At 45.9% G+C, this 16,574-nt stretch overlaps 1 protein-coding gene across 1 annotated transcript in view; it reads right to left on the bottom strand.

Moving 5' to 3' along the window:
* Window positions 1-10,932, bottom strand: part of TOM1 (target of myb1 membrane trafficking protein) — a 118,328-nt gene extending 107,396 nt beyond the window's left edge. Inside the window, exon 1 of the mRNA XM_044300413.1 lies at window positions 10,288-10,932. Within this exon, the coding sequence (XP_044156348.1) occupies window positions 10,288-10,339 (52 nt within the window). The 5' untranslated portion in view covers window positions 10,340-10,932. The remainder of the gene's footprint in view (window positions 1-10,287) is intronic.
* Between the last annotated feature and the right edge of the window lie 5,642 nt (window positions 10,933-16,574).

The following is a 16,574-nucleotide window of genomic DNA, read 5'->3' as shown; positions in this document are numbered from 1 at the left end:
TTGCAAGGTACTTCTCACACATTTGGGCCCCTAAATTGCCAGGGCAGTATAACTACGCCACAAGTGACCCCATTTTGGAAAGAAGACACCCCAAGGTATTCCGTGAGGGGCATGGCGAGTTCCTAGAATTTTTTATTTTTTGTCGCAAGTTAGTGGAATATGAGACTTTGTAAGGAAAAAAGAGAAGAAAAATAAAAAATCATCATTTTCCGCTAACTTGTGACAAAAAATAAAAAATTCTAGAAACTCACCGTGCCCCTCACGGAATACCTTGGGGTGTCTTCTTTCCAAAATGGGGTCACTTGTGGCGTAGTTATACTGCCCTGGCAATTTAGGGGCCCAAATGTGTGAGAAGTACTTTGCAATCAAAATCTGTAAAAAATGGCCTGCGAAATCCGAAAGGTGCACTTTGGAATATGTGCCCCTTTGCCCACCTTGGCAGCAAAAAAGTGTCACACATCTGGTATCGCCGTACTCAGGAGAAGTTGGGGAATGTGTTTTGGGGTGTCATTTTACATATAACCATGCTGGGTGAGAGAAATATCTTGGCAAAAGACAACTTTTCCCATTTTTTTATACAAAGTTGGCATTTGACCAAGATATTTTTCTCACCCAGCATGGGTATATGTAAAATGACACCCCAAAACACATTCCCCAACTTCTCCTGAGTACGGCGATACCAGATGTGTGACACTTTTTTGCAGCCTAGATGCGCAAAGGTGCCCAAATTCCTTTTAGGAGGGCATTTTTAGACATTTGGATCCCAGACTTCTTCTCACACTTTCGGGCCCCTAAAAAGCCAGGGCAGTATAAATACCCCACATGTGACCCCACTTTGGAAAGAAGACACCCCAAGGTATTCAATGAGGGGCCTGGCGAGTTCATATACATTTTTTTTTTTTGCATAAGTTAGCGGATATTGATTTTTTTTGTTTTTTTCTCACCAAGTCTCACTTTCCGCTAACTTAGGACAAAAATTTCAATCTTTCGTGGACTCAATATGCCCCTCACGGAATACCTTGGGGTGTCTTCTTTCCGAAATGGGGTCACATGTGGGGTATTTATACTGCCCTGGCTTTTTAGGGGCCCTAAAGCGTGAGAAGAAGTCTGGAATATAAATGTCTAAAAATGTTTACGCATTTGGATTCTGTGAGGGGTATGGTGCGTCCATGTGAGATTTTATTTTTTGACACAAGTTAGTGGAATATGAGACTTTGTAAGAAAAAACAAAAACAAACAAAAAATTTCCGCTAACTTGGGCCAAAAAAATGTCTGAATGGAGCCTTACGGGGGGGGGGGGGGGGTGATCAATGACAGGGGGGTGATCACCCATATAGACTCCCGGATCACCCCCCTGTCACTGATCACCCCCCCTGTAAGGCTCCATTCAGACGTCCGTATGATTTTTACGGATCCATGGATCGGATCCGCAAAACACATGCGGACGTCTGAATGGAGCCTTACAGGGGGGTTATCAATGACAGCCGGGTGATCACCCATATAGACTCCCTGATCACCCCCCTGTCATTGATCACCCCCCTGTAAGGCTCCATTCAGACATCCGCATGATTTTTACGGATCCATGGATACCAAAACACATGCGGACGTCTGAATGGAGCCTTACAGGGGGGTGATCAATGACAGGCGGGTGATCAATGACAGGCGGGTGATCAGGGAGTGTATATGGGTGATCACCCGCCTGTCATTGATCACCCCCCTGTAAGGCTCCATTCAGACGTCCGCATGTGTTTTGCGGATCCGATCCATGTATCCGTGGATCCGTAAAAATCATACGGACGTCTGAACGGAGCCTGACAGGGGGGTGATCAATGACAGGGGGGTGATCAGGGAGTTTATATGGGGTGATCAGGGGTTTATAAGGGGTTAATAAGTGACAGGGGGGGTGGGGTTGTAGTGTAGTGTGGTGTTTGGTGCGACTGTACTGAGCTACCTGAGTCCTCTGGTGGTCGATCCTAACAAAAGGGACCACCAGAGGACCAGGTAGCAGGTATATTAGACGCTGTTATCAAAACAGCATCTAATATACCTGTTAGGGGTTAAAAAATTTGGATCTCCAGCCTGCCAGCGAGCGATCGCCGCTGGCAGGCTGGAGATCCACTTGCTTACCTTCCGTTCCTGTGAGCGCGCGCGTCTGTGTGCGCGTGTTCACAGGAAATCCCGGCCCTCGCAAGATGACGCGTATATGCGTCGTTGAGCGCAGGGCTGCCGCCTCCGGACCGCACATCTGCGTTAGGCGGTCCGGAGGCGGTTAAGTAAACCATTTCAACAAATAAGTGGTGTAAACTAAGACTAAACAGTGTATATTTATCATCTAACATCAACCATTGGTCAAAACTGTAAATCCCAATAGCGCTTCGCTTACTTTGCTCCTCACTGTATAGCTGCAGTATCGCAGTATAACCATAGAAAACGGCTGCACAAGGATACACAATCTAAAAGTAGCGATAGTGATACTGCGCTCTCTCTACATCAAAAGTTACTGCAACGGACCCTCCCCCTGCTGAAAAAGTGCCCGCAGAAACCTGATCAGTATTAGTTAACTTGCTGATGGCTTCACAGTCTATAGAAGGCATCCTCAAACTGCAGCCCTCCAGCTGTTGTAAAACTACAACTCCCACAATGCCCTGCTGTAGTATGATACCTGTAGGCTGTTCGGGCATGCTGGGAGTTGCCGCTTTGCAACAGCTGGAGGGCCGCAGTTTGAGGATGTCTGGTCCAAGGGGTCCTGGTGATTTACTTAGCGGTGTGGGGTTATCGCAGGTACGGGTCTGGTGTTTAGGATTCGGAGTCAGTACAAAGTTGTGGTTTGTGCTCGCACGGAGTGCCCGTGACGTCACTTCTGCTGAGTGAACATATATTTACAGGTATTCTGTCAGCATTGTTGGTGAGAACAGAAAAAAAATCTTTTGTGGAGCTTTTCCTAATCAGAAGAAGTGTAAATATTAAGTTTTATTCTGCTCTTGCATGTGATAATACCTGGTATCTTATATTACTATTTGAAAGTGCCATTAACTCCATGGCACTGTACATCACGAGGGGGTTACATATACATAATATAAATACAAAAAAAATTAAAACATATTAACAGACTGGCACAGAGGGGGCGAGGACCTTGCCTGTGAGAGCTTACACTCTACAAGGGTGGAGGTCAGCAAAGTCGCCCCTTTCAATAATAAACAAGGAGAACCATTATAAAGGTGCTACCACGCTTCTGACCTCCTCCACAAATTAAATCCCACTATTTCAGGTTTTTGTTGGTGTTGCAAAGATGCCCTGGGCTTATTTCACATTTTTTTGGGAATGTCTACTGATCCACCCGCTCTGGGTGGACTTGCACTCAGTTTTCCAGGTCTTTTGGGGTGTGATGTACCCCTTGATCCTTTATGTTATTTACTGACTAATTGTACCTATTCCTATTTGGAAGCATGCCATCAAAATTATGATCCACATATTAAAAGGGTTATCTGCCCATTCACGTGAGCACCGGGCCTTCTCAAACATATGATCGGCGGGGGTCCAGGGTGTCAGACCCCCATTGATTAGATGCTAATGACCTATCCAAACCTTTAACAGCAGCACAGTGTCTCATTGCCCGTTTGTGGAAGCAACCTACAACACCAACTCTTACAGATTCATATAGTAGAGTTCCTGAGGTTAGGGCTATGGAATATCTTACAGCTCTAACTCACAATAAATTGGATCTTTTTGACCGGATCAACCAGTGTTTGTAATCCCATTACTACTGCTGGTTCCCATTTCTTCTGATCATTTATACCTTTCCCCCCCTTTACCATCATTTTACTCTTCGTCTATGTCTACCATTATGTTATTCTTTCTGATCTATGAACTATGGGGGACATTTATCAAAACTAGTGTAAAGTAGACATCTCTGGTAGGGAGCAGCCTGCTGGAGATGTCTGGATCCGGCGTTGCCGGAAGCTGCCTGCAGGCCCGCCAGTCCCATTAAAGGGGTTGTCCAGGTTCAGAGCTGAACCTGGACATCCCTCCATTTTCACCCCGGCAGCCCCCCTGACATGAGCATCGGAGCAGTTCATGCTCCGATGCTCTCCTTTGCCCTGCGCTAAATCGCGCAGGGCAAAGGCATTTTTCTGAGTTCCGGTGACATACCGGGCTCTCTATGGGGCTGACAGGCAGCCCGGTGACGTCACCGGCACTGATGGGCGGGATTTGGCTCTGCCCTAGCCATTAAACGGCTAGGGCAGAGCTAAAGCCCGCCCCTCAGAGCCGGTGACGTCACCGAACACACTTCTGGGCGGAAGTTACCGCCCGGCAGTGTGTTATTGTAAACACAAGAGCCTGTGCCCTGCGCGATCTAGCGCAGGGCACGGGAGCGCATCGGAGCATGAGATGCTCCGATGCCAGGCTCAGGAGGGCTGCCGGGGTGAAAATAAGGGTATGTCCGGGTTCAGCTCTGAACCCGGACAACCCCTTTAACTATAATCGCGATCGGCAGAGATCCGGATCTCAGCTGGTTCCATTATAGTTAATTGGGCGGACAGGCCTTCAGGCAGTTTCCGTCAATACCAGATATAGACATCTCCAGCAGGCTGCTCCCTACCAGAGATGAAAAGCGCAAGTGTGAAACTAGCCTTAAAGGGCATCTGTCAGCAGGTCTGTACCTAGGACACTGGCTGACCTGTTCCATGTGCACTTGGCAGCTGAAGACATCTGTGTTTGTCCATGTTCATATGTGCCCGCATTGCTGAGAAAAATTATGCTTTAAAATATGCAAATGACCCTCTAAGAGCAATGGAGGCTCTGCCCTCTCTGCAGCTACCACGTCCTCTCGATTTTAGGATCGATTCACACATCCGCAATTCTGTTCCGCATTTTGCGGAACGGAATTGAGGACCTATACATTTCTATAGGGCCGCACGATGTGCGGCCCCGATCTGGGTCTGCAATTCCGATCCTGAAAAAAATAGAACATGTCCTATTCTTGTCCGCAATAGTGGACAAGAATAGGCATATTCTCTTAGTGCCCGCAAAATGCGGAACGCACATTGCCGCTGTCCGTGTTTTGCGGATCCGCAAAACACACATGGATGTGTGAATGGACTCTTATTGTCAGGGCCAGGTAGGTGTGATCACATTTTCACTGCCTGGTCCTGTCAATCAAAGTGCAGAGGGCATGACAGTTTCTGAGAGAGCAGGGCACCTAGGAGTAAAAGCAACGCCCCCATTGCTCGGAGAAGCTCATTTGCATATAGTTAACAATTTTTCTCAGCAACGCGGACAGATATGAACATGGGACCAACACAGATGCCTTCAGCTGCCAAGTGCACATGTAACAGGTCAGCCAATTTCATAGGTACAGATCTGCTGACAGATGCCCTTTAATGCAAATACCCACTAATGGTCTCTAGTGGCAAGCATCACTCGCAGAAGGATAGGAAAGTAAATACTGACACAGCTAAGTCTAATACTAATGGAAACTATTGAAAATAATGGTGAGATCTAGAAGGGCACTCCGACACTCCGGGTAAGGCTACTTTCACACCTGCGTCTGGTATCTGCACAGACGGATCCGCACCTATAATGTAAATGCCTGTATCCGTTCAGAACGGAGCAGTTTGCATTATTCTTTTGAAAAAAAGTCTAAGTTAAAACGGATCCGTCCTGACTTACATTGAAAGTCAATTGGGGACGAATCCGTTTTCAATTACACCATATTGTGTCAGTGAAAACGGATCTGCCCCCATTGACTTAGGCCGAATGCAAACGGCCGTGAGCGGCCGCGGCCTGGATTCCTGCCGAGAGCAGGAGCGCACGGCGTCATTGGTTGCTATGACGCCGTGCGCTCCCTGCTGCCGCCACAGTACAGTAATACACTGGTATAGATCATACCCGTGTATTATTGTATTGCGGCGGCAGCAGGGAGCGCAATAGAGGCGGAATGGAGCCAAACTAATGCATTCTGAGCGGATCCTTATCCATTCAGAATGCATTGGGGCTGAACTGATCCGTTTTGAACAGTTTGCGAGATCCCTGAAACGGATCTCACAAACGGAATTCAAAACGCCAGTGTGAAAGTAGCCTAAGAATGATGTGCTGCACAAATATCTGCAACAAAATCCAAACAAAATCTGCACCTGTGGATTTTCTGGTGGATTTTTCTGCCATATGTGAAGGCACCCTGACAAGGAAATCTTCAGTTTCCTTCATAATAAGAAAATACCAGCTTGCATTTTCTGAAATGTCCTACACACAAGATATATGTTGGTCAGAGATGGAATATTTAGCAGCCTGTTATTTTAGTAGCCCGATAAGAGCCACTAAACTCCCACATCAATAGAAAAACAAAGTTGGAAAAAAAAATCCACTCCGACCTTGTACAACCTCAGAGCGGCATGGAGCGGTAAAACTGCAGACCAATCAGATTCCACCTTTATTTTCCAAAGGAGCTCTGAAATATGAAGGGTGGAATCTGATTGGTTGCTATGGGCAACTAAGCCAGTTCTACTTTACACCAGTTTGATAAATCTCCAAATGCCTCTGATTTCATACAGATACATATGGGGTCATTTATTAAACTGGTGTAAAGTAGAACTGGTTTAGTTGCCCATAGCAACCAGATTCCACCTTTCATTTTGGACAGCGCCTTTGGAAAATGAAAGGAGGAATCTGATTTGCTGCTATAAGCAACGAAGCCAGTTATACTTTACACCAGTTTGATAAATGGCCCCCAAAAAGCTTACAATATACAATACTTATTGAATTACAATACAATATATTATCAATAATAATGTGTGGCCCGCTCTATCAGACGTGGCGTTACTCAGCTATTCTCTGCATTGGGGGGAATATTTCTGCAATTATTTTCACTCAAAATTCAATTTTCATATATGTTGAGGCTGAATGCACACGGCCGTGAGCGGTCCGTGAAACCGCGGCCTGGATTCCTCCTGAGAGCAGGAGCAGACGGCGTCATTGGTTGCTATGACGCCATGCGCTTCCTGCTGCCGTGCAGTACAGTAATGCACTGGTATGATCTATAGGCGGCGGCAGCAGATAGCGCTCGGCATCATAGCAACAAATGACGCAGTGCGCTCCTGCTCTCAGCAGGAATCCAGGCCGCGGTTCCACGGACTGCTCACAGCCGTGAACAACGGCCGTGTGCATTCGGCCTAAAGGGAATGTCTCACAACAACCCCTCTCCATATACCCTATAAAGACACAGCGAATCCTCCGCTCTGGGCCCTGTATATGAGCGGCTCCCATTCCGGAGGGCAAAGTACACCTATGCATTCCTTGGGTGACCATTTGAGTGGCAGCATGCTGTACTACAAAGAAACAGTTAGGACAGCAGGGCTTATGGTGACTGGCGGTCAGCAACCAGCGGCACTCCAGCTGCCCTAAATTAACAACTCCCATCATGCTCCACTCACTTAAGTTCTAAGAACAGATGATCAAGTGTGCACAATGGGAGTTGCAGTGTTACAACACTTGGTGGGCCAGAGGTCGATCCCTGTCCTAGTGAAACAAACCCTTTAAGCAAAACACAAGTTTTTATTAACACCAGCTTTTCTGGCTGCAGAATATATATATATATTAGTAAGGGATCGCTCTCTCTCAGGGGGTTGCAATCACAGACTTCCAAAAGAAAGTCCAAAAAATGCTTTATTTTGGCACTTCAGCATGTGCCCGTCTGGGCTCTACCTAATACACCTGTTGTTTCTACCTCACCTATATAGCGCCATTCACACATAGGATTAGATCCGGCTTCCTCAGCCATATATACGGTCCAAGGGTGCTGGTGTGGTCATGGCTGAGGAAGCCGGATCTAATCCTGTGTGTGAATGGCGCTGTATAGGTGAGGTAGAAACAACAGGTGTATTAGGTAGATCCCAGACGGGCACGTGTTTATTTATGATGTGTGTGATGGTGCTGAAGTGCCAAAATAAAGCATTTTTTGGACTTTCTTTTGGAAGCCTGTGATTGCAACCCCCTAAGAGAGAGCGATCCCTTACTAATATATATATATATATATATGCGACCCTCTTTCCGTAGGCATTGCTGGGGGCCCCCCCCACCCCACCCCACTTCAGGCTTTACAAAGCCTCTCTGCTAGTGTTGAGTGAACTTGTGTTTTAAGTTCGGCGTCGGGTTATCAAAGAATCGCGTTATGGACTCCGCTACCATGGACCAAGTTATGGTCCGTGGTAGCGGACTCCATAACGCGATTCTTCAATAACCCGATGCTGAACTTATAACACAAGTTCGCTCAACACTACTCATGGCTAGAGATGAGCGAACTTCTGTTTTAAGTTCGGCGTCTAAAGTTCGGCTTCCGGTTAGCGGAGAATCCCGATCTGGAACCGGATATGGATTCCGACTTCCGTTGTGGTCCGTGGTAGCGGAATCAATAATCGGCCATTATTGATTCCGCTACCACGGACCACAACGGAAGTCGGAATCCATATCCGGTTCCAGATCGGGATTCTCCGCTAACCGGAAGCCGAACTTTAGACGCCGAACTTAAAACAGAAGTTCGCTCATCTCTACTCATGGCCCCTCAGGCCTCCTGGCTGAGACCACACAAAGACTCTCATGCTTCCTCAGCCTTTCTCCCTCCAAGTCACTGACTCTCACACACTTGTTTTATCCCTCCCTTGATTACAGCAGGCCTCACCTGTGATCACCTCCGACAAAAGACAATACATGTAGTGGAAGGGTGTGGGACTGGCAGATCCCACTACCAAACCTATCCCCCAGTCCAGAACCACATCTAGACAAAACTGTCTCGGCAAACTACACTTTGCTGAAACCACTGCAGCTTTCTGGATTTCAGTTATCTCAGCCAGCTATCTGGGCGGGATATACACGCCTCCCAGCACTTATACTGTACACATCACCACACATATATATATATATCATCCGCTATAGGTCTCCTCACAGAGGTCCTTAGCGGATGCTCCACTGACGTGGGGACATCTGTTTGGTCACCTATTGGAGATGTGGAGGCGTTCTAGTTAGCATGCTCAGAGTGCTCCTTATTGAGTCCGCTAAGAAGAATGCGTAAAGCCAATAAGAAATATGGCCGATAGTCTGGCCCCAAGTTGGTTTGAGCATGCGTTGATATTTTATCTTCACCAATATGGTGGACGGAGTTGTTGTGTGCTTATACGCATGCGCTATGCGTCGCTCAACGTGGTGACGCTAGGATTCAAGTGAACACAACCCGGGCATGTGCAGTGATGCTTCCGGCACGCTGAAGTATGCGTGTGCTATATGGTGTGATGCGATTCACCTGGTTAGTGCACCATGGCCCTCCTATTTTCTCTAATTCAGTATCAGTATTGATTGCACACGTCACTTTATTATTTGCACATGTAACTATTGTTATTGTATCATTGGCGCATAGTATAACATTGCACTTTATATGAATTTATCATATGTTTAACCACGGTTTTAATTGTATTAGTTTTTTTATTATGTAATCATGCAGAATGTAATATTGAGATTTTACTATGACATTTTTGTTTAATCAATTCTGTATTTAATTATGATATAATCATGCACTTCATTATGTAAGGGATATATTTTGTGCACTTTGTCCTTTTCCTTGCTTGAGAGATGCTCTATTGTTGAGCTGAACGTCGCTGTACCACTGGGTGAATAAAAAGGTTTTCTTTTCATTTTTTTCTGGAGTGCTGCCCTTTGTATGTGTGGGTAATTGCTCATTCCCATTGGGCTTTGCACCCGTACACCTTTAACATTTATGTCTGTGCTGCCATTTTTCTTAATATAAATATATAGGTAAACACTTTTTGTAAGTTTTACACCTCACCAGTCATTAATACTGTTTTTAAATGGAACATCCCTTTAAGAATTTGAAAAGAAAATCATGGAAAGCCCCTTCCAAAAGAGCCAAGGCAGTGCGCAGTATCAGGCGCGGAGGAGCAGGACTGACTGACCTCCGCCAGACTGAAGGAGACGCTACAACTTCTACATATTTACCACGGGGCAGTGAAGAAGTGCGGCAGCACGTAGCCCCGCCCACAAGAAGACCTGCCTGCACGGCACTGGACAAAAAACAAGTCGCACAGGTCGGACTGCACCCTGATTGGTCGGCCACTTAACCATCTTGCTCTCCATTGGTCAAACAAGTCCATTAAACTAGCATTAATAGGCTAAGCCCCTAATGCTACGAAACTTCCCATTGGCTGAATGGCAAAGAGCAAGTGGTCGCAAAACAACTAACGTCCGCGCTACACCGTACACGTCCAGGCGCTGAACACTCACCGATCCGCTGCCCCACCGGCGTCGCGAACGCGTTGCCTAATAGGAACTCCATTACACCAAGGCGGAGGCTGCAGCTGCACGACACCAACCAACGCTTGTGAGACGAGACGTGATCACATGACACCGAGCGACCTCCGCCCGCCCCGCCTATCCCAGACTGGGTGCTTCTGTGGAGACTGGCTGTCACGCGCCTGGCCCCGCCCTCACAGGAAACACGTGGGGGTCATAATGTGCAGTCAGCTGAGCGCTGCCTGTGGCCGTGCGGGGCAGGCGCGTGTACTCCCCGGAGGACAGTCACACTGCCGTCACATTGGGACTTAGCGGTCTATTGCATATGTATTCAGCCCCTTTAATAAGGACCTGTGTCTGTCCATCAGCTGGTTATCCTGGCCACGGGGGCAGGTGTGATACAGAACGGATAGCCTTGAGGAGGCCTATGTGAAAGATCCAGGCTTTATTAGGCAGTTTATCTACACTCTTCAGTATCTTACTGAAGTGGTTGTCAAATAGGATGGACCCACATCTATCTCCAGCACGGGCAGTGTCACGCATGTTTTGCATTCATTGCCATTGGGCTTTAAAAAACAACAACTTACTACTCGACTATTTTCGGCTTTTTTTTGACAATGCTGTACAACGTGCATTAAAAAACCCAAGAGTTGCCGCAGTGATCCATTTTGGTGCATTTTACACCAGGTTAATTTGCATTAAGACTTTGTATGAAAGGCCAGTCTTAATAAATCTCCCTATTAATAACGAGCTGGGCACGGAGAGTCTGCTGCGCTGCTTCTCCCCCGCCCTGCCTAACTCGATTGACCGGTTTCTACCTATATGTGTGAATGCTGTTCACCCTGCAGTACGAATGACAGCTGTAGGGCTCATGCACACAACCGTATGTATTTTGCGGTCCGAAAAAAAAAAAAATGGATGACATCTGTGTCACGCACGTTTGTGTTACATCAGTTTTTTTTTGTGGATCCATTGTAACAATGCCTGTCCTTGTCCGCAAAACAGACAAGAATACGTGTGCAGTGTTTTTTTTTGCAGCCCCATTGAAATCAATGGCTCTGCATACGGGCCACAAAAAAAAAAAAAAAAAAAAAAAGGGACATGGAGAAAAAAAATGTGTATGCATGAGCCCCTATTCTGTAGGTCAGTACAACTATGGTGATACAAATGCACACATTAGTATTTTACAGCTGACGTACGTGGCTGTGTGAGGCGCTTCCTTTTTATGGTCATAAAGCGCAGTAATAATAGGGATTGGTTAGGGCTCATGCACATGAGATCGGCTGCATCTCCCGTGCTGACCACAGCTCTCCTCACCTGAACTGACTGTATCCTAGTAATTTGATAGTCAGCTCCTATCTGATCATGGGGCTTTTGCAGGGTACTCACATGATGGTGTATGTACACAGCAATAGCCCCGTGATCAGATATGCGTGTTTCCCAGGCTGATCACGGTCATGTGCGTGAGGCCTAAAACAGACTAAACACCTGTTACACAATATAAATGCTTCCAGAGCTGATTTTGATACAGTATATTATATTTCTCAATTTATAAGATGCATTACATGTCATTACATTATAAGATGTCATTACATCTTAGAAAGCGAATACTAGTGAGCGTTTCCATAGTGGACGAACTCACTAGTATGCAGGAGGTACTGGGAGTATGGCGCTGCTAGTGCTTGCTGTACTCCCCGCTCTGCACTGAGTACAGTGTCATGATGTAGTACACTGTGTGACGTCAGGTCACGGTGCAGCGCTGGCCTGGAGAAATCCAGGGACCACCGGGTCTGCAGAGTAGCGGAGCAGGAGAAGTAAGTAACTCTCCTGTTAATTAGCTCTAAGGATCTGCTGAAAAATATATATTTTTTATTTTCTTCCTCTAAAACCTAGTTTCATTTTATCAGGTGCGTATTACAGGGTGAAAAATATGGTAATACATGGGTGTACATACCCACAAAGGCAGACCACGTGGCTACAATCGGGTCCTTGTCTAGAGGAGACCCCCTTCTTGGCAAGAGCCTGATCACAGTCACATGGTTGCTCCCATCCCCTTTGCTACTGAGAATGACAGGACTCCCCTTCTGTAAAGAAATGCATTGATAGCAAGCAAATGGTGGGGCTTTTCTGTCCATTTGCATGGTTATGAAGGGGGTGGGGGAAATCAAAAAATAAGGAATCCGAGCTGTAGCCAAAAAGCTTATAACTGCTTATAAATCCTATATTTATGCGAGGCAGGGATGAGCGAATTCACTTCGAATGAAACATCCGAAGTAGATTCGCATAAAACTTAATTTCAATACTGTACAGAGCGAGCACTCCATACAGTAATAGAATGTATTGGCTCCGATGAGCCGAAGTTATTAGTTCGCAAAGTCTTGCGAGACTTTGCATAATAGAAATTGATTTATACTGTAAAAAAAAACATTTCCCAAACTCTGGAACCGAACCAGAGTTCGGGAAATGTTTTTTTTTTACCGTATAAATCAGTTTCTGAAGTTATTATGCGAAGTCTCGCGAGACTTCACAAAGTAATAACTTCAGCTCATCTGAGCCAATACATTCTAATACTGTATAGAGCGCTCGCTTCGTACAGTATTAAAACAAAGTTTAATGTGAATCGACTTCAGATTTTTTGCTCATCCCTGGTAGTTACACACAACTCCATGAAACATCCAAAGTCAATTCGCTTATCCCTAATGGCTACTATCACTGGACCTTGCTCAGGAGAACGTGGCTATGCTATCAGGAATGCATATTATGTGTGTCTGTATAGGTCTAGTAACAGTGGAGAGGAGTTTACATACTTTAGGGGAGATTTATCTTTCTTCCCCATACACCAGTTTTCTGGCATAAAGTTACAAACCCCGGATTTCTGACCTTTTCAATTTGCTGACCTTTGCTGCAATTTTTATACCGCCCTCGCCACTTTCCATCAGCCCTGGCACACTTATAATTTTCTGTGCGGGTGCAATGCGTTTTTCACATGCGTGATAAAAAACTGAAGGTTTACAAACAACATCTCGGAACCATCAATGAAAAACGCATTGTATCCGCACTTGCTTCCAGATGCAATGCGTTTTTCACTGAAGCCCCATTCACTTCTATGGGGCCAGGGCTGCGTGAAAATATAGAACATGCTGCGTTTTTCATGCAACGCAAAACTCATGTACACAGACACATTGAAATTAATGGGTCAGGATTAAGTGCGGGTGCTATGTGTTGCGCATTGCACCCGTGCGGAAAACTCGTTCGTGTGAAAGGGGCCTTAAATATTCCTTCATTATAAATATATTCCCAAATACCTTACATTAGTTATAATGGCTCATTTTGTCTGTTGGAGAAATTATTAAGAGAAACAAAACGGCCGCTGTTCTATCAGTTCACACAAAACCCGTCCTTATCACACAGGAGGACAAGTTACTTCACAACACTGAAATAAAGAGCTGCCTCATCCTCCTCTCTACTGGTCAGGGATTATGATCCTGAATACAGATGATAAGAACTTTAGCTAAATCTCTGTTTGAACTGAGCTAATGAGCGGATGTGGCTAATGAGCAGCACTTGTATGTAGTCTCCATTACCCCAGTCTGTCCTGTCCGTCCTCTTTGTACTTCATGTCTCCTCCTGAACGCCATTCCCACAAAGATTCAGCTAAATATCATATTAAACTGTATTCAGGATAATAATCCCTAGATGGTCTAAATTGCCGCTCTCTCTGTTTTGCCAGATTACTATATCCAATGCAGACGATCCCTCTACTGATAACACGTGCAGACGTAAACAGGATTTAGAGGGCTTTCACTCGTTTATGGCAAGGAAAGCGGCCGAGAATTGCCTATGATAAGCTTTGCTTGACAAAGTGGGAAGGTGGGCTATAAATGCCAAGCGTAAGGAGATATAATTTAGCCTCCCTATTTAAGCTACTTTCACACTAGCGTTCGGCAGACGTTTGCATCCGTTCAGAACGGATCCGTCTGCATTATAACTTAGAAAAACTTCTAAGTGTGAAAGCTGCCTGAGCGGATCCATTCAGACTTTACATTGAAAGTCAATGGGGGACGGATCCGCTTGAAGATTGAGCCATATGGTGTCATCTTCAAGCGGATCCGTCCCCATTGACTTCCATTATAAGTCTGGACGGATCCGCACGGCCAGGCGGACACCCGAACGCTGCTTGCAGTTTTCAGGTGTCCGCTCACTGAGCGCTGGCAGACGGATGCATTCTCAGTGGATCCGCCTCCACTGAGAATGCATTAGGGCCAGACGGCTGCGTTCAGGGCCGCTTGTGAGCCCCTTCAAACGGAGCTCACGAGCGGACACCTGAACGCAGGTGTGAAAGTAGCCTTAGGCATGTGAGGGACTGGATCAAACGAACATCACATTTTTCAAACACCCCACTAGAGAATGAACTAGTGACCCCTTGGGACCTGGTGGCGATTATGCATACTAGATTGCGGGACGCCCGACCACCCCCCACCCCCGACTATTAAGCATTATACCCTGATTAGGGACACTATGGCGGCGTGGAGGGGAATCCGGAAATTATACAAGTTACCTGATGTATATTACACCACATATGCCTCTATGGTTACTACCCGCTTTTCCAGAGGGCAAACATTCCCAGATGTTTGCTCTGTGGAAGAATAAAGGAATCACCTTTGTGAAACACCTACTATCGTCGACGGGGACTGAACTCCTGTCATGGCCTGAAACTCAGGCCAAATATGGGTTACCCGGCTCTCATTTTCTCTTGTACTGTCAAATAAAATCCTATTGTTTGGCACAAGCCATGACACTAGGAGAGCCGGAGAGATTGTCCTGGTATGAGGCCTTGGTGGGATCTCCACAGTCCTCCCTATCCGACTCATGTAGGAAGATCCAAGGTATTCAATCGACCCATTTGGCAGAATCTATGTTCAAGTGGTGGGAAGAGGAACTAGGGGAGGAATTGGTGACAGCTAGATTAAGGCCCCTTTCACACGGGCGAGTATTCCGCGTGGGTGAAATGCGTGATGTGAACGCATTGCACCCGCACTGAATCTGGACCCATTCATTTCTATGGGGCTGTGCACACGAGCGGTGATTTTCACGCATCACTTGTGCGTTGTGTGAAAATCGCAGCATGTTCTATATTGTGCGTTTTCCACGCAACGCAGGCCCCATAGAAGTGAATAGGGCTGCGTAAAAATCGCAAGCAAGTGCGGATGCGGTGCGATTTTCACGCACTGTTGCTAGAAGACGATCGGGATGGAGACCCGATAATTTTATTATTTTCCCTTATAACATGGTTATAAGGGAAAATAATAGCATTCTGAATACAGAATGCATAGTATAATAGCGCTGGAGGGATTAAAATTATTATTTTTTAACTCCCCTTAATCCACTTGCTCGCGCAGCCGGCATCTCTTCTGTCTCTTTCTTTGCTGATTGCAGTCAAAGGACCTGTGGTGACGTCACTCCGGTCATCACATGATCCATCACCACCATGGTAAAAGATCATGTGATGGACCATGTGATGACCAGAGTGACGTCACCACAGGTCCTTTGACTGCAATCAGCAAAGAAAGAGACAGAAGAGATGCCGGCTGCGCGAGCAAGTGGATTAAGGGGAGTTAAAAATAATAATTTTTAACCCCTCCAGCGCTATTATACTATGCATTCTGTATTCAGAATGCTATTATTTTCCCTTATAACCATGTGATAAGGGGAAATAATACAATCTACAGACCCCCGATCCCAAACCTGAACTTCTGTGAAGAAGTTCGGGTTTGGGTACCAAACATGCAGATTTTTCTCAAAATTTCTCAATTTTAGAATACTGCACAAGGAGACGTACGCTTTCGACCTGTCATATAGGGATGCCCCTGCACACTATCTTCGGAGCTGCCCGAAATGTAATCAGCACAAAGCTAACCTGCTACATGGTCTTTGGAACTGCCTCAATCTGAAGTCATTATGGGAGGGAACCATTGAATACATAAAACGAATATGGGGTGTTGCAATGTACTTAACACCGCTACACTGCATATTTTTTGCAGTATATACACCTTTTGACCAAAAAGGTGAGATTACTCAGTCTACACCGGTGAAAGGTATCCATTTATTCTTATTAGCAGTGAGCAGTGAAGAAAACGATACTCAGACATTGGATTTACCCCACCATTCCTACATTGCAGGAAGCTATAGGTACGATGAAACGCATTCTCTACGTGGATAGGTTAGACACAGAAAAGAATAAGGAAAGAGTTTATTTTATAAGTGGAGGAAGTTTATAG

This window comes from Bufo gargarizans, chromosome 7 (assembly GCF_014858855.1).
Source record: "Bufo gargarizans isolate SCDJY-AF-19 chromosome 7, ASM1485885v1, whole genome shotgun sequence".
NCBI classification, from domain to species: domain Eukaryota; kingdom Metazoa; phylum Chordata; class Amphibia; order Anura; family Bufonidae; genus Bufo; species Bufo gargarizans.
Note: the sequence above shows the minus strand (reverse complement) of the source record. Positions and strands in the feature narration are given on the sequence as shown.